General features: G+C 39.6%; 1 protein-coding gene and 1 non-coding gene across 2 annotated transcripts in view; both read left to right on the forward strand.

The window, feature by feature from the left end:
• GEMIN5 (gem nuclear organelle associated protein 5) overlaps window positions 1–17,799 on the forward strand; it is a 39,904-nt gene extending 22,105 nt beyond the window's left edge. Inside the window, exons 16-28 of the mRNA XM_072990020.2 lie at window positions 142–363; window positions 1,133–1,240; window positions 1,925–2,053; window positions 3,103–3,198; window positions 3,707–3,844; window positions 4,164–4,311; window positions 6,102–6,221; window positions 7,455–7,665; window positions 8,446–8,703; window positions 9,171–9,333; window positions 11,453–11,966; window positions 13,603–13,699; window positions 15,456–17,799. Coding sequence (XP_072846121.2) covers window positions 142–363; window positions 1,133–1,240; window positions 1,925–2,053; window positions 3,103–3,198; window positions 3,707–3,844; window positions 4,164–4,311; window positions 6,102–6,221; window positions 7,455–7,665; window positions 8,446–8,703; window positions 9,171–9,333; window positions 11,453–11,966; window positions 13,603–13,699; window positions 15,456–15,623 — 2,372 coding nt within the window. The 3' untranslated portion in view covers window positions 15,624–17,799. The remainder of the gene's footprint in view (window positions 1–141; window positions 364–1,132; window positions 1,241–1,924; window positions 2,054–3,102; window positions 3,199–3,706; window positions 3,845–4,163; window positions 4,312–6,101; window positions 6,222–7,454; window positions 7,666–8,445; window positions 8,704–9,170; window positions 9,334–11,452; window positions 11,967–13,602; window positions 13,700–15,455) is intronic.
• On the forward strand, window positions 14,787–14,942 carry LOC140705050 (U1 spliceosomal RNA). Its single transcript, XR_012084614.2, has one exon. It is a non-coding gene; the product is annotated as a U1 spliceosomal RNA (small nuclear RNA).
• Window positions 17,800–18,628: the final 829 nt, after the last annotated feature.

Raw genomic sequence — 18,628 nt, forward strand, 5'->3', positions numbered from 1 at the left:
CCGTCCTTGTAATAGATGTGTGGCACTCCTGACTTTACTGATGCTTCATAAGCCTTTCAAATAAGATGTGCATGTTGATAATCCCAGAATGTTTGTTTGAAAATGAGCAACTATTTTCAGAATCTCTTTGTTGTTTACTAGGTAAGAAGAGCATTGAATTGGAGAAAAAGAGAAGCACTCAACTCAAAGTAAAAGCCAAAAAGAAGAAGAAACCACCAGGGAAGTTGCCTCCAACTCAGGAAGTGAGTGATTGGGTAAATGGTGGAGACCACGTGAAAGAAACTTTGTTAGAGGAGGATGGGATTTCAGACCAAGAGGGAGAAAAGGAAGAGCAGGAAATGGCTGAAGGAATAGCTATGGAAGGTATTCCGATATCATTTGCTTATTCATTTGCATTTGTGTGTTTACCTGGAATAGTGGTCCTCCATTTCTGTTGTATATACCACTAATGGGACACAGGATTTGCATAACGACGACTAAGAACTCACTCTCCCTCTGTCTGCATGTAGTTCTGCAAGTATGAAGCACAACCTGCCCTGGATTACCCACCTGTGACCTGTTAGCACATTATTAGCACAATTATTTTTCACATCCCCTGCAGTCCTTGTTCATCACTGAGTGTCATTGTCATGCTTTTCCTGCACAGAATTACCTATTACACTTCTTCTTTAAAGTCCTTAAAATATCCTGAAAATGATAAATATAATAGCAGAATGCTTGTTTATATTCTTGGAACAAGTGGCTATTTTGTCTCTATTATGATGGGACCCAGGTTTTTGCTAATGTTATTGGTGTAAAGATATTGTGAGAGCTACTAGGTTGAGAACTACTGAGCAGAATGTTTCTCCAAAGATTTTTCCAGATGTTGGCGGACATGTGTTCTGTATTATGTATAATGTATTTAGGTTGCTGTTTAGTTGAGTTAATGAGGATTGGTCTATTCTCCATTTTTACAGTCCACCTATTTGTAATTTAGTTTTAAATACCAGCACTGTTGCAGTGTTTAAGATCCAGTATAGCAGACAAACCTAAGTCCTGCTTTTGTTAAGTCTTTCACTTATTGTTTATGGCATGTGTACATGTGGCTATTTATGCTATACATTATGAAAACTATTTCATCTCTTCGCTGTAGCTAACAAAGATTCAGCTATATGTCAACCACCTGCTTATGGGCCAGATACCATAAAACCTTCTGTAATCCTCAAAACTCCAGTTACAAGGAGAGAGCAGATAAAGCTAGGTGGGTATCTGGTCTTTATTATGTATAGCATATTGAGTGAGAATATGGTGTTTTATCTTTTGCTTTAATTGAGATGTGTTTTATTTTGGTTCTTTTTAAATTTACTTTATTTATATGCCACCTTTCTGTTTCTGGGGACGCAAGGTGTCTCACAGTTAATTAAAACAACACAATAATCACAAAGACACCTTAAGAATAAAACATTAAAAAGTATCTAATGCCTAACAGTATGAGAAACAACCATGAAAAACGTATCTAAAATCATTTTTAGAATCCCTAAACTCAGTAATGTACAAAAGTTTGAATCAAGTTAATCATGCCAATATAAGTACAATAGAATAAAACAGCATTAATTAGAATGAAGAAAAGCAAATAAGTCTGTAAGAACTGACACAGATTAGTTTTAGAAGTAGTAGTGACTCAGGAGCAACTGGGACAGCATTTAGTCCTCTTTCCTAGGAGCACATGTTTTTCTTTTGTTTTATAAACAACTCTTACATTTCAGCAGTTGTAAGAAGCTCTCATATTTCTACACTTAAGTGGTGGTATCTACCTTCAGATGGAATATTTTCTCCTTCCCGGTACCCCCCCCCCCATCATATGGATCTTCATTGTGTTTTGAAGATTCATTTTTATAGGAGATTATCTTATGACTTGGTGAAGTTGTGACAACTCTTTGTATAGGGTCAGATGCTTCTGTGAAGAGGAAAAAACCTCGCTCCATCCTACCACTCAGCACATCGATGGACCACAGGTCAAAAGAGGAGCAGCATCAGGACTGTTTGAGAATAGCTAGGTTCTTACATTCCAAAGGTAAGTGCAGAACATTCTGTTATTACTAGCTACTCTTCTTTTTGTCCATTTAGAATGTGTGGCTTTCTAAAGTTTAATGCCTTGGTAGACCTTCTTTCTCATCCTGATTTGTGACACCAAGCGTTTGAGCCTGAACATATTAGTGTCATGCTCACGCCCCATCCCAAATGATATTACCCTGGTTTTCTGAAGCAATTACATAGGACTTGTGTGGCAGGAGAAAAAGTATCGTGATGATGTTCATGGTTTTTAAGGGCTTCTTTGCATAAGATTCCTGCTTCATTGTCTTTTTGGAGATATGAACATAGGAAAGCTTGTGCAGTGTACCTTCAGAGCAGTGTAGTGCTAAAACCTGGGGGGAAAGGAAGCAGAGAGAGACTGAATCATTTGTCCGTTGCACTTGTCCAAAGGGGCTGATCTTGTTTCCCATTTTGTTGTTCTTTTAACACAATGGTAGCATCAAAGGTATGTCCCTTGTTTCCTGACACAACTGAGCTACAGCTTTAGTTTTTGTTTCCCCTCTCACTCCTTTTTTTCTTCCTGTTACCCTGTGCTCATGATATTAGGGCATACCTAGTGAAAGCACTGCAGACATCATTTGAGCAATTAACAGAAGGAGTAAAAGTAAGAAGTTCTTACTGTAAAAGCAGGAAGTTCCTCTTTATCTTCAAGCCTAACTGTTCCTTGCATTTTAATACAGGACATGTCCACATTGTTCACTGATTATTTTTACTGTTTTAAGTTAAACAGTATATGTGAAAATGCACTGTCATTCCAGAGACAGAATGGAAAAACTACTTGAAAATGGATTGAATGTGGGAATCGTGTATGTAAGATTTTCCATCTAAGAGGCAGCACTCAGGATAAAGATCTTAAATGCACTGGTTTTTCCCCAAGAGATTATTATTTTAGAGGCAATTGTGTAAGGTTTTTAAAAAAACTCTAATAGTGCAAGAATTATGGAAAAGACATTCAAAGATTTTCCTATCGTATGAATCAGAATTATGAGATACGAAGAAGACTAATCTTTGCTGCTTTCTTTCTGGTAGATCTGAATGAAGATTCAACATCATCTTCAAGGGATCCTTTCCATTTGGGGCTCTTCACAGATAGGCCTGCTCTATATAAGATGTTGGAAGCAGAAGGTTAGTTTTGGAGCCTTAACTACAGCTTTTGGCATTGTTCCTTTGTATGAAAATTGATGCAATATCTAGACACTGAGGCTGTCTCAGCTAAATTGTCAAGAGTTCCATAAAAATTTGAGATAGTCTACGAAGACTTCATTTACAGAATGTTGAATTGTGTTCTTAGGGAATTTCATCACTGCTCTTTTATTGCATTTCGAGCACTGTTGTTTTCACTGCTTTACAGTTAGTTGTTTGTATATTGGCCAGAATTTATTATTTATGCCCACTAGCGTAGGTTCAATAGTGTAAATTCCACAGGTGAATTGCCACTAGTTAAGAAGCTGGTACTTGTATCTTACCACACACCAGCCATATGAGCTGGTAACAAGTCACCACTGAGACTTATACCATTGGATTCTGGCCATTGTGTTCTTAGCTGTGTGTTTAGAAGATCAGCAGCATATAGAACTATTAATGCAAGCAAGCAAGCAATATTAAACCAGAAACACATTTTGCTTCCATATAGGAAAAAGCCATTTAGAAAATGGACACCCAGAGTTGTTTCAACAGCTCATGTTATGGAAAGGAGATCTGAAAGGTGCGCTTCAGTCAGCTGCTGAAAGGGGAGAATTGACGGATCAGCTGGTGGCCATCTCACCAATGGGTATGTTTGACATTCAGAAACTGTTCTGCTTCACTGTGAAAGAAGCTTAACTCAGACCTAATTAACTTGGCTACCCAAGAGGTTTCTGGATAAGTTCAGTCAGGATTGCTTCAAACCTCTGGCTCAGTGTTTGAATCACTGGACTAGTTTGTAAAATGGATGTCTTTTGAGCTTCTGTAAAGATTTTAAAAGGCTTTCTTGCTTTGTTTTTATCTTGTAAGATGATAGTGGTTTCTGTTTGTTTGTGCATGGAGTCTTTTCCAGTTACTGTTCAATTTTTCATGTGTTATTTATTGTTAATGTTTTCACTTCTATTTAGCTGGTTATCAAACCTGGTCATGGACAGTAGAAGCCTTCGTAAAGCAGCTTTGTTTTCAAGAGCAGTACGTGAAGGCTGCTTCCCATCTCCTCTCTCTCCACAAAGTGTATGAAGCTGTCGAGCTATTGAAATCACACAGTTTTTTCAGGTCAGTGCCTACCTTTTTGTTTTAATGGGTTTTAGCACAGAGAATAATCTTTTTTCCCTCCTGGTGATGGGTGTGGGTTGGAGGTTTATCCTCTTTTTGTACATTTGAAGTACAGTGGTGCCTCGCACAACGATTGCTTCATACAACGATGAATTCACACAGCGATGGGTTTTTTTGAGGAATTTCCCCCATCGTTTAACGATGTTCTCTATGGGGGAATTTCACTTAACGATGTCCCTTTTTGCTCATTTAAAAGTGTCTTAAAATGTTTGAAACCTGTTTTAAATGCTTGGATTCCATAGTGCACCTTGTGAAACATGTGCAAACTTAATTTGGTTTTGTTCTGAGTCTTCATTAATTTTTGATGATTTTTTTATTTTCCCCATTTAAATCAATTGAATGGACAGTTCAATTCATTTAAATAGGGAAAACAAAAAATCACCAAAAATTAAGGACAACTCAGAACAACACCAAATTAAGTTTGCGTAGGGTTCAGGAGGTGGGCTAACAATTGCAAGCATTTAAAACCTGTTCCAAACATTGTAAGACACTTAAAAATGAGCGAAAAGGGACATCGGAAAAGACTTCAAAAGCACTGAAGCCGGCTTCAGTGCTTTTGAAGCTCTTCCGTTTTCGCTCATTTTTAAGGGTCTTACAATGTTTGGAACAGGTTTTAAATGCTTGCAATCGTTAGCCCACTTCCTGAACCCTATGCAGACTTAATATGGTGTTGTTCTGAGTCGTCCTTAATTTTTGGTGATTTTTTGAATTTTCTCTCATTGGAATGTATTGAACTTTCCGTCCAATGCATTCCAATGAGAGAAAATTCAAAAAATCACCAAAAATTAAGGACGACTCAGAACAACACCAAATTAAGTTTGCATAGGGTTCAGGAGGTGGGCTAATGACTGCAAGCATTTAAAACCTGTTCCAAACATTGTAAGACACTTAAAAATGAGCAAAAAGGGACATCGGAAAAGACTTCAAAAGCACTGAAGCCGGCTTCAGTGCTTTTGAAGCTCTTCCGTTTTCGCTCATTTTTAAGGGTCTTACAATGTTTGGAACAGGTTTTAAATGCTTGCAATCGTTAGCCCACCTCCTGAACCCTATGCAAACTTAATTTGGTGTTGTTCTGAGTCGTCCTTAATTTTTGGTGATTTTTTGAATTTTCTCTCAATGGAATGCATTGGACGGAAAGTTCAATACATTCCAATGAGAGAAAATTCAAAAAATCACTAAAAATTAAGGACGACTCTGAACAACATCAAATTAAGTTTGCATAGGTTTCAGGAGGTGGACTAACCATTGCAATCATTTAAAACAGTGTCCAAACATTGTAAGACACTTTTACAGGAGCGAAAAAGGACTTCGCAAAGGCATTGAAATGTATTGAGTCGGCTTCAATACATTCCAATATAGGAAACATTGTTTCACTCAACGATGTTTCCTATGGGGATTTTCACTGAAGGATGGCAATCTGTTCCAATTGGAACGGATTAACCAGTTTTCAATTCATTCCTATGGGAAATGGTGTTTCACAGAACGATGTTTCACACAACGTTGATTTTTTTGGAACCAATTAACATCGTTGTGTGACGCACCAGTGTATTGTAAATAACTGTGTCAAAATCATGTGCTTTGTAAATTCATTTTCTCAACTTCCATATCTGTAAGGGGTTTTTTTGTAGCTTAATGCTAATCAACTTCTCCAACAAATATCTGCGCATTGATAGTGCATGCATTGAAGTGGTGTAGTATTTCTAATTTTCCCCTCTCTTTTATTTGCTTAGGGAAGCTATTGTAATTGCCAAAGCTAGATTGCGTCCTGAGGACCCTGTTCTGAAGGATCTATATACCAACTGGGCAGCAGTGCTGGAGAAGGATGGCCATTATTCCACCGCAGCCAAATGGTATTGGTGCCACCAAAATCTTATTCATTCAATGAGCTTTGTAAATCTAATAGTCAGAATTCCCAGAAGAATTTGGTTACCTTGGGCAAGCCTCACTTTTGTGTCGCAATGTAAGACAGTGGAGAAAATCAATGAATGGCACGGAATGCAATAGAAATTTGAAAAACTGTGCTATCTATGTTGGGGGCATGGTTGTTCACCAGTTCGTTTTAAACAGACAAGACGTGTCTGATCTTTGTAATTTGCCACCAGTTTTAGATAGACAGTGGTGTTTCACTAATACTGTTGAATGATTGACACATACACACACACCCAACTCCTCTGTATGTTCTCCCTAACAAACAGATTTGCCTTTGGGCGTGACAATTTCTCTTGTCTCCACTTCCGCAGCCACCAGAGGAAATCCTTCCTCAATTACCAGTTAGAACCACAGAATCAGTCATGTCAAATATAACGTTTATTAACAGATTAACATACTTAAGACTCAAGGAAATTATAGATGGTATTGTATTTGATATTCATTAAACTTCATTTAACTTGGAAATATGCTGGTTACTTTGTATTTAGTTTAAATCACTTTAAAACAATTTACTGTATTTATTTCTTATAGTTTTCATTGCATTTAGTTCTCTTATACGTTTCTTTCCAAGGGTTTCTTTCCAAAACAATTCTTCCAACTACCTAACTCTTTTCCTAACTCCTAACTAACTGTCCTATATCATCACTAACTGAAACCCCTAACTCCTCTCCAACCGAAACTCTAACTGATTATAACTGTCCTCCATTCTCTTCTTATATTCCTTGGTTCCGCCCTCCTGCACAACCATTGGCTACTGAATCAGTGTTCCATTGTGATGGACAGGTGTGGTTTCTGGCCTGTCCGTCACAATGATGTTCACCCAAGTCTGGCATATATATGATCTTAGATTTCTTCTTGACATTCCCTCTCTTCATGTGCTGAGCACACACATGCATGTAGTGACTGAATAGGAATACTTGAATTGGAGAAAGTTCAGCAGCAATTTAATGACCTCATCTTGTGTTAGACAATGCCTGCAGAAGTTGCCTTCCTGTAAAAAGCTAGTACTTGCAACAGAATAAGTGAATGGGACTTAAGATACCCAAAAGTCTTGTATGAGCAAACTATGTCTGCTGGTGAATTGAGAGTTTTCTTCAATCAAAGTAATGCTTTATTGATGGTTCTTTTTCTTTTCTTTTCTTCTTTTGAAAAAGTTACTTGGGAGCTGCCTCTTCCTATGATGCCGCCAAAGTGCTTTCTAAAAAAGGAGATACCACCTCTCTGAAAGCTGCTGCTGAACTGGCTTTGATAGCTGGAGAGAAAGACCTTGCAATGACATTCTCCTTCAGATGTGCCCAGGAACTCCTGTCTTCCAAGAACTGGGTGGGGGCACAGGAGGTCCTTCAGCAGCATGAGGATTTGTTGGTCAGTATGTGTACATTTGTTGTTGTTACATGCCATCAAGTTGCCCCTAACTTAAGGCAACCCTGTGAATGAGCAATCTCCAAACTCTCCTGCTCAGCTCTTGGAAACTTAAGCTGGGACTTCCTTTAGGGATTATGTGTATAGACCAGTGACTCCCAGCTTTGGGTCCCCAGATGTTCTTGGACTAAAACTACCAAAATTTTCACCACTAGCTGTGCTGGGCAGGATTTCTGGGAGTTGTAGTCCAAGAATCACTGGTATAGTAGGTGGATAGACAAATGTATTTGCTGATCATGTATTACACTGTTCCATGATATATTACTTGCATTATCCTAAGCATATTTGTTTAGAGGGAAATACTGTTTACTTCTCTGAAGACTTATTGGGATTCCTAGGCCCAACTGACCATTCCTGCTCAGGAAAGATAAAATTTTAATTGATATATTTTTGTAAAATATCCAAAAATGTAGTTTACATTGTGACTGTTAAAAATAAAGTGTTAACAAGATACAGAGACAGAGAAGTCTGCTTCTGTGGACTTCAGCTTCCAGAATATCCCGGCCATCTTGTATTCTTCTTCATTAAACAGATTGGAAAGATCAGTTAATTTGAGCTGTTAATTTGCTTTTGTAATTTTACATCTACCCGTTCAACTGTACAAATGCTTTGAATGGAAGTGTATTTACAGGAAAAATACATCACCAATCTCGGTTGGGTTTTTCCCCTTTTTCTTAAAACTGTTATTACTGAATTATTGACTCATATGTCTTTCATTTATAGGGGCAAAGATTAGTGTGCTGCCTTAATGAATTACTTCACAAGTGCCTTAACGAAAGGAATCTGGTGGAAAGCCGGAACCTGTCCATACCTTGCTATAATACTTGGCCAGTGAAGCAAGACGGCTCTTTCATGGAAACAGTACTCAGTGTATGGAAGAGCATATTTGGTGTGAATACTGTGGCTGAACTGCAGAAAGCATTTGAACAGCTGAGAACCATTGAGTATCCTCCTGCAACTAGCAACACTCATCCCAGACAGGTAAATTTGTTCTTATGAGCTCTGTGGGTTGCCAGTATGGGGAGATATGGACCTAGTGAGGCCAATGTGGTATCGATAGTATAATTATTACCACCATAGTTGAAAAGGACAGTGTAGACCAGTGGTTCTTAATCTTGGGTTACTCAAGTGTTTTTGGACTGCAACTCCCTGAAGCCTTCACCACCAGCTGTGCTGGCTGGGATTTCTGGGAGTTGCAGTTCAAAAACACCTGAGTAACCCAAGTTTAAGAACCACTGGTGTAGACAATGGACCACTAGCTACAAGTCCTCAAGACTAGCTGTGGATTGTTTATTTACTTCTTTTATATCCCACTTTTCTCTCCAAAACTGGGACACAGGGCAGTTTATAAGCCGTGAATGTTTGTGTTATAATTGTTGTATTTTCCAGTGATGTTTGAGCTTCAGAAAACCACCTGTGTTTTCATGGCTTTTCTTTGTTTTTTCTAGCTGCTGTTCCATATTTCTCATGATCTGTCCCTGGCACTTCTGAGTCTTGAGATGCCATGCTGGGAGGAGGCAGTGAAAGCTCTTCTTGGAGCTGTGACCAGGAGCTATGATGCTGGAAACTTTAGCCTTATGCAAGAAATCTGCAGCCTCTTCCTTCCTGCAGGTAAACCCTCATTGCATCCCTCTTCAGTCTAGAATCTGGAAATAGACCAAAGGCTGGAGATAATCCAACTCACTCGCACTTACTTACTTACTTTTTGCCCTGCCTTTCTCCTTAAAAAGGACCCAAGGCAGCTTACATATTGAAAGACAATATTTAAGCTGAAAACAACAAATTTACAAAGATGGCTTACCTCATTAAAAGACCTTCAGACCCCTGCCTAACGTTGCTAAGTAACTCTTCTCCCTGGTCCCTAGACCCTACCATAATCATCTATTAGCACAGCTTCTTTACTTCTCTTTCCATGTCAGATATTGGATAACTTTTGTAGCAACCTGACTATTGCTACAAAAACAGGCTCCTCGTCTCTCCCCTCCCTTCTTCATATGCAAGACTCAGAGGTGGAAAAAGGTTTGGTTGTCCAGATGGTGTAAGAGGGCCTCAAGAATGGACTTTGCTCCTCTCTTAGGCCAAAGGGCAGAGAAAATGATACTGATTTAATTTGCTTTTTATTTGCCAGATATCTTTTTCTTTTTTCCTAATTACTTGATCTTTCCTCCTGTCTTTTTTGTTTTTGTTTTTTGTTTCTTTTCTCCTGCCCTCCTATTTTTTCTTCATTTTCAACTCATTCCTTGTTTTTGACACTGGTGGTTTTATCAGAGAAATGCCATGAATTAGGACAAAAACTGCTCTACTTATTCTGTTACTGGGGTAAGGGCTGGTTGACACTGTCATTGGTAGAACATATATGTGGTGATTTTCCAGTGTCTCTCTCAGCTATCCCTCTGAGAACAGAACACCCAGTGGATTGAAGATGTTATTCTTCCAGGCCACCAGGTGGCAGTAGAGGGCATCTTCCTACAGTCTGTCTATGACAGTAGAGATGCTTTCTTCTGGTAGCTCAATAAAAAATAGAAAAACCTGTGTGGTCCTTACACAATACAAATTCAAGAGCAGCCAATACCTTTATTAAACCACTAAAGGGTTGAACAAACAGCTAGTTTTCAATGCCAAAATTGCTTGCCTTTCTGGAAGGCAGCATCAAATCTGTGGGTTATTTAACCAATTAAAAAGGAACTGTCTTGTTCTATACAGACACCTTAAAACAGCACACACAGACACAATGTCCAGTGCTAAGGTTCTTACTAAAAATGAAAAGAACCACATAAGCTATACCTCAGAGTTATGAAGGTTTGTTTCCTTTTCCATTTTCTTTAATTTTGAATGGTTTTCTCTCATTTCCTGGAAGTCATGTCTGTTTGAAAATCAGGCTTCATAGTGGAATATTTCCTTCATTGTTTCTATGAGCTGCATTACCAAAGGAACCAAACTGGTTGGGATGGTGTGCCAAAAATACCACTGGGGACTGATTGGGTCATCTCACGGTTTCTTGTTTGCTTAGGTCTGAGTTGAAAACTCCAAAGTACAATCATGTAAATATTTACTCGGAAGCCTGATCGGCCTTGGTTCAGTGAGGCTTACTCCCTGATAAGGATAACTAGGATTGCATCTCTCGTCCATGTGCTTGATGTCATTTAAGGAAGTAGTTTTATCCGATTGATCAGGTGCACGGGTGAATGTTTGAGTCTGTTTTATTTCTGAGGCATACACATATTAAGGAATGAGAAGAACGTTCAAAGATGGAGTTTCCGTCCGCAAAGCTTAGCTGTGCTACTAATGCTACTTTCATTTTTCAGTATCCCTCCCAAAAGGCACATAGTATAAATACTGGAACAGTCAGAGGGGTAGACCCCATGCAGTGGCTCCAGAGGCAAAAGGCTGCATTTCACATACTAGCATTTTCATTCATTGTTCTGGCTGCTCTTCCACTTAAAATCAATTCACAGTAATTTGACCTGTTTTGCTCGTCATCTCGTGAACTGTTAGAACAGAATTCATTTCCTGTTGCAGGTGGAGTGAAAATCAGGAGAATAAAGATCCAGTAAAACCAAAACCTTGGGATGAGGCAGTTTTTCAGTCTCCAGTGAGGCAAAGTAATCCATAACTAGGCAACTCTCTGCAAGGATTTACTTCTCTGTGACAGCTTTCTGGATGCAGAATGTTGATTTGAGAGGGGCACTGGCGTGCACAATGTTTCCAACATTGTATGTTTTCTTGACAGGCTGCAGTCATCTGAGAGATAAACTGGACAAGGCAAACTTAAAGAGTATGGCAGCCTTCCAGAGTTTGGAGGCATTTGTGGCTTATGGGCAGCTATATAATCTGTGGTGGAACATGCCTGTGGCTTCTCTTGCTTCGGAGCAACAGGGGCCCGCCAAGCAGCCCACTCTTGACCAAAGCAATATGAGAGAAGCCTTTTTGGATGAAGAAATGGCAGCTGCGGCTGAAGCTAAGGCTGAAGACACCCCTTTCAAGGGTGATTCAAATGGCATTCTCTCAGGCAGGGAGTCACCAGCCCACTCAAGCTTATTAGTAGAAAGACGAGTGAAACTGAAGGACTGTCAAGTGCTACTGTCAGAAGAACATGCTGCAGTCCAGAGTATACAGCGGGATATCTCTGCTGTTCAACAGAGTTTGGCTGAAATGATCCGCCAGCATCAGAAAAACAGTTTCCACCAAAATGCCACCAGCAGGCAGGATTTGGAGGCTGATTCTCCAGCAAGCCAGAAACAGAGGTAAGACTTACGAAGTCTTGTGTGCAGGTGGTGACAGGCGTATGTACATTTCATTCATCTTCGTAAAGTTCAGAGGTAACTTTGACCTAGCTGCATCCAATGCAGCTAGGTCAAATTTCTGACTTTAATTTGGGGTAGTGAAACAGAAATACTTGATCTTCCAGAAAAATTTAAAAATTTCCCATGACAGCTATAGCATCTGTAAGCCACAGTGAGTTTGGCATCAAGCCAGTGTGGGACTGGCTATGTTGTTGTTTGTTTGTTTTAAACAATAGACATTTTCTTACATTGCTCCTGCATTTTGGAGCCTTGGCCGTGGAAAGTTTCTTTGGGTGCTGTAATTTTATTTATAGACAAGAAAATTGTAGTTTGCACTCTGAAGAATGGACTAAGTAAAATAAATTGAAAGTATGTACTATATTGGGCCTCCCATAGGGTAGGAATCGGTGAATTGCTTTTAAATTAATACAATTGGAATTGTTAAGAGAAAGGTCTGTTCAGCTCAGTGATTTAAATGGAATTTCCCATTGAAACTGCTTGTACTACATAACTAATGGAGTAAATACATTATACAATGGCCAAAATCCTGTTGCTTAGCATAGTAAATCACACTAGAGTAGGCCCATTGAATCAGTGGGGATGTGGTAACTTGCCTCTCCATATGTTCCATTGATTTAAATGGGCCTACTCCAACTGTGTCTTACTATGCTAAAGTAATTCCCAGTTATAGTAGGCCTATTTGAATCCATAGAACTTAGAAAGGAAGTGACTCACCAAATCCACATTGATTAAATAGGCCTAATATAGAGTGATTTCCTAAGCAACAGGATTTTGGCCATTATTTACAAGTAAACTTAATATTTATTTGTTTTGAAAAACAAATTGCAGGGTTTTCAAAGAGACACGATGTAGTAGGGATGGGAGATTTCGATTATCCAGATTTAAGAGTTCTGTCCTCTGAAGATGCCAGCCACTGAGACTGGTAAAACGTTAGGAATTAAAACCAGAACATGGGCAAACAGCCTGAAAAACCTACAACCACCACAATTTCCTTAATTTTGGAAGCAGTGGGAAGAAATCAAAATAGCCCAGCTCCAGCCAAGATTGGTCTATATTTTAATTTCATGTGTGGACATGGTCAAGGGCTGTGAAAGTAACTAGAAAATGGTCACCTAGTGAGTGAGTCATGCTTATTTGTGGTATTTGAACCTACCTCTCTGCAGTCTACCCTTGTCTGCTGTATGGAAGTTAATGCTCACTAACCATGAACCCAAGCTCTTTTGTTGCTATTCATAATACTGTGGCAGTTGTCCTTAAAAATTAATGCTGCTAGAAATCCCTTTAAAAATGCAGGCGATCGAAATTTCTGGCTTCAAATGTATCTCTCTTTTTTTCTTTTTTCTTTTCTTTTTCTTGTTGTCTGGATTGCTTCTTTAGTTAAATTACACGTTAATAATTACAGATAATTCCTTTTCAAAATGCATACTGACACAAACATGTTTAACTTACGGTGTACCTTATGACGGCGCTTTGTTCTGAATATAACTTATTTTCACCCTCTCTAGAATAGTTAATTGCCAAGTTGAAGACATGGAATATTTGTTTTAATGTATCTTTGGAAATTTCTTTTTTACAGTGAAGAACAAGTAAATGAACAAATCTCTCTGCCAGAACTGACAAAGCAACTCTCAGAAGCAAATAAAAAACTAGCAGAGTTCCCTGAGAGTATAACGGTAAGATTTAAAACTGTTCAGAATAATTATGTTTCAAATGCAGTTTCTTAGCTTGAGGTCAGTCTGAGGAGTAGGAGCCTGTGGATTACTTGATGCAGAAGAGATTAATTTTATCACATTTTTCAGAGGTACTTTCCCAGTTAAACATGTTTGTCATACATGTCAAAAGATTTGCTTTCTGATTGGTCATTATGGAGTAAACAGGCTTAGTTGCAAGTCTGATTGCTGAGGCATGGTATCTTTTGGTGTGAGAACAAGAAGGGTAATTGCAGGGAGTACACATTCCCATTAGCACCTGCTGTTGACCTCCATTGATTTTGCATTGGTCAGACAGTTGGCTTGTAGTGAGCAGTGCACTCACTCTCCTTAAGGGAGCACAATCTTAAGTTTAGAAAGTGACTTAAGTTAAATTATTTTAATATAACATTTTTCCAACTTGAGGTTATACTCCTTTATAGAAGAGAGAGTAAGTGTATCTCATGCAGAAAACCTTTGAGCAGATACCGTATTTTTTGCAGGCAGCCGGCAGCCATTTTGTGCTCTTCTCCGCTCCTGCTCCTGCCCCCTCCCCTCTCCCCACCTAACAGCTGATCGGCGCTGGTCTGAACACTTCCTAGGCAGCTTTTAAAGCAAGTATGCACGTTTCTACACAAGCAGGTTTCAACTCAAACAGAGCACCTTTCACCCAAGCACTAACCCCAAATAAACAGATTTTAAACTAAATTTTACATTTTAAAACGACAATACCAGGCAGTCCCAGGTCTCTCTCCCAGCTCTCTAACTGCTTGGACTAGCAAGGAAGCAGACAAGCAGCCTCTTTACTAACTGAAAGTTTGAATTTCCCCGCTTTCCCTGCCTTCCCCGCATATTAGGTATGCTAATATCTGCGCACTGGAGGATTGTGGGAGGAACATCCAGCCGCTGATGGGGGTCCTGTGGGGCACCCCAAAACACTGAATAGCTCTCCTGGCCTCTTTCGGGACTGGGGCTGTGCAGCCCTGTTCTGATCAGGAGTTGCAGCCGGGGGGTCACCATGCCTTTGGGGGACAGGGCACAGAAAGGGGCAGGAGGTTCAGAGGCCATTCCAACTCATACCTGGCAGGGGAGATACCATGATCATCAAAATGGTTTTCCCAGGGTGAGGCTCATCTATTGCACTTCGGATGTGTTGACCCCTGTGATTTCCCCAAATATGGGGAAATCAACTGCCTAAGTGGGGGGACTGTGTTTGTGGTTTCCCCTGGTTTTTCTAGAATTACTCTTTCCCCTTTGGTCCTTGGCTTTTTTCACTGCCTGCTGCCATAGGCCTGTTGGCCTTGTTGGTTTTCCAGGTGGGCTCCAGGAAGCAGATCCTGGAAAGCCAGCAGTGCAGAATGGTGAGGTCCAAACAGCAACCAGTCTCTGGTGCTAGTTCAGAGGCCTCACAGCATGGCAGTGGGGGGCTTCTGGGTGGTGGTGGCTGAACCCCTTTTTTACTGTATTTGTTCCATAAGATGCACATACTTTCTCCTCCACTATTTTGGGGGGGGGGGAGTACGTCTTATGGAGCAAAAAATACGGTAGGTTTGAAACCCATCCAGCAGATGTGGCTCATGAGCAGGCTTTCCACCTAGGTTTGGCAGCTTGGTTACCAAAAAGGTCAGTTGATCTTATCAAAATCAAAATTACAGAGCAGTAGTCCTAATTTCATTTATTCTTGTCCTCAGAATTAACAATGGCTTATTCTGCTTCACAAAAAATATTCATTTCTCCACAGGCATCCCGTTTCCCTGATGTGTTGGAATGTTGCCTTATTGTGATTCTTATGAGTGGCCAGTGCTCTGTAGTCGTGATTCCAGAATTGCAGCAGCAAGCATTAGACCTGCTTAAGAAATATGGAGGAACACATATATGCAGAGATGCTTGCAAGAAATTCTTCACATGAATCTCCAGTGGGTTTTTTTCACTTCATGTGAAAGACTGCTTAATTTGAAGTATGTTTCATTCTAGATGGATGAGCAGGAAGCTACTGTTATACAGTCAGGGTGGTCAGTTATTTAGATTGAGTATTGGAAAATCGTCACTGAAAACAAGATAAGAGATGTTTTTCAGTGCTATCTTTCCTCTGTTGAAGAAAAAGTATATGGGGAAATTCTTCTTTTATGTAGATTAAAATGTAGTGGCCACCCATCCCACCCTTTGAGAAGTGGGGAGTTGTCAGTGATCAATAAAATGTATATTGTAAAAGTGAAATGTATTAATCATTGGTTTTACAAAGGCCTGCAACAAATTAAGAGTGGATGTTGAACAGCCACTGTAGACATTTTTTGTTACTTCATGAAAACTCATTCCTGTGAAAATCTTGCAGTACAGTAATGGCCCACATCAACAGAGTTGATTTGTCATAACACAAATGGCACTGCACGAGCCTTATATTTAGTACTTTCCTCCCCATCTGTGAAAGGAGGAGGCAAAATGTGTCCAGCATTCTCCTGTGAGGTGAACTGTTTTTGTTTTAACCACTCAAAACCAAGTCACCATTCAGTATAACAGGAAATTTAGGAGAGGTGTTGCAGTTCTTTTGTGATTTACTAAGGTTGTCCTGACCCTTATTTGGCTCTAATGGAGTACTGTAATAAAAAATTACTGATAATTTTAACAAAACAAAGTTTATGGTACAGTATTTGCTAATCATCTACCTGAGTAAATGGGTAATTAGAAGGTTCAAATATTCAGGTGTTAACTTTCCATGGGCACCTCAAAAATCTTCAGCAGTACAATCAGCACTAAATACAGTAGGACTCCCTTATCCACGGTCTAAATATATTAAAAGAAAAAGTCCAGAAAAAAAAATATTTTCACATTACCAGAACTGATGGCTAGAGGAAGACACTGTCCTTTGAACACTTGTTAGTGAAGAATACATAGCATGGTCTCTGGCACCCTCTAGTGCCCTCTTCTGGTAATTATGTGAAAATTCTATTTTTTTTTTCCTTTTTACCATGCTCACTCTCTCTAGTTCATTATCTACAATTTTTAGTATCCACAGGGTGGCTTGGAACCAATCCCCAGTGGATACGGGGCCCTCTTGTAGTGCTAAAACCATAGGCTGTTGCATCAATACTAATGCAGGGCAATTTGTAACTATTGCTCTGTTAGTATTCGGAGCTAAAGCTCTGGCCTAGCTGCCATATGGAGTTCTAATCACTGAACAGGTTTTTTTTTATTTTTGTGGTGTGCCCAACTGGGCTGCTATTGCAATATTGCAGCAGGAATATTGTTGACTGAAGTTAGTGCATGATCTTGAGCAGAGATGAGACTTTGAAGTTCAGCTGAATTTGGGGGGCCGGAGGATGAAAGAGGCACTTTTCTAGGTTTTGGATTCTTTTTTGACAGTCTCTCTGAAATCTGATAGTTTCAGGGTTCCAAAGAGAGGGTACTGGAATCTCATCTTTCCTGCTTCACAGTACTTCCATCTTATCATTTATTTATTTATTTAACTTATATGCCGCCTACACTACCCGAAGGTCTCTGGGTGGCTTACAGCATTGTATGCAATGTGATTATGCTTTGATAATTCAGCAATTAACTTTGCAGCTCTCGCAACTGTCAGCTGCCAGTTACAATGTCAGTAACATCTTGGAAAGTTGTGGAGGGGGATTTGAATCTTTAAAAGTGCCTGGAAACTAAGTGGCTGCTCTCTAACTGCTTAGTAACTTGTTTGCTGTTGCTGAGAGAGTTCAGCATCTCGCTGTGGTTCTTCTACATTTGCATTACTTAAATTCCTTGCTTTTCCAGTCGGCTTTTTTAATTGATTTTTTGGAGGGAGATCCTCTTCTTTCCTTTATTGCTGTCAGAAATGTTTTTCATCTGCAGTTTTGGACTGAAGTGGTAGTGGGGAAGAGATGCCTCTCCAATTCTCCATATTCTATCTTGGGGCTTTCAGGGGTGCTTGATTCTAGTACCCTCAGTGTTAAGGAAGGAAGGGGAGTTGATTGTCATAATGATTTCTTTTTCTCATCTGTACTGTTTCCTACTGATAAATCGATGAGGAAGCTGATGTGATAAATGTGAACTTTCATGTACTGTTAAGTATCTGCATAGCCCTGCCTTTTCCCATGAAATGTTGTTGCCCACTTTTGGAGTAGATTGTTTGTTGCCTTGTCCCTGCCTTTGCTCTACCACCAGAAACCTGAATGGAAAAACCAAAAGGAAAGAACCGGAAAGATTTACTGAAGTGAAAGGCCATGCTAAGTATCTTGAGAACTGTCCCCAGTTATTGTTTGGTCCTTTCCAGAGCAAGGTTCATCTGCTTACCAACAGTTTTGGAGGACCACCTCTCTGGCATTCTGTCTACAGTAGTTGAAGGTTCTGCCGTTGTGAAGGAACCCTCATTGGTTCATAACCTTTTGGTTTGTAATTGCTATAGAACTGACCAGACTAGACTGATAATCCTTCTCCTCTTGCAATACCTGGGTAAAATCTTCAACTGGAGTCTGACATATCCTTTGGCAAATGTAAATAAATCAATTACAGATAAAGTGGCCAGATTCCTTTTCCTAGCTTCAGATGAACGGAAGAAAATTATTATCAGAATTCCCCCAATCTGATTTGATTTTACAGTTCTTTTAGTTTTATATTAACTTACATACCAGATAGCTCTGTGGTTTAGGTCTATGGCTGTGGAACCAGAGGTTGGGAGTTGAATTTTACATTCTCTTGACTGGTTATGCTTTTCTGCTTTATGCCATTTTAAAATGTACATGTTCTGTGCTGTTTGGGTCTAAAGAGCCTTGAAGGAAAAAAGATATGAGAAATAGGCCCATAGTCATTCTCTTGTTATACCCCTTGGATACAAAGGTGCCCTGTTACGTACAGAAGCAGTATCTTATGTATCTATCTCAGTGTGACAAAGGGCAAGTCATCTTTGTAAAAGAAGTTTCACAGGTA

This window comes from Pogona vitticeps, chromosome 2, assembly GCF_051106095.1.
Source record: "Pogona vitticeps strain Pit_001003342236 chromosome 2, PviZW2.1, whole genome shotgun sequence".
Taxonomy (NCBI): domain Eukaryota; kingdom Metazoa; phylum Chordata; class Lepidosauria; order Squamata; family Agamidae; genus Pogona; species Pogona vitticeps.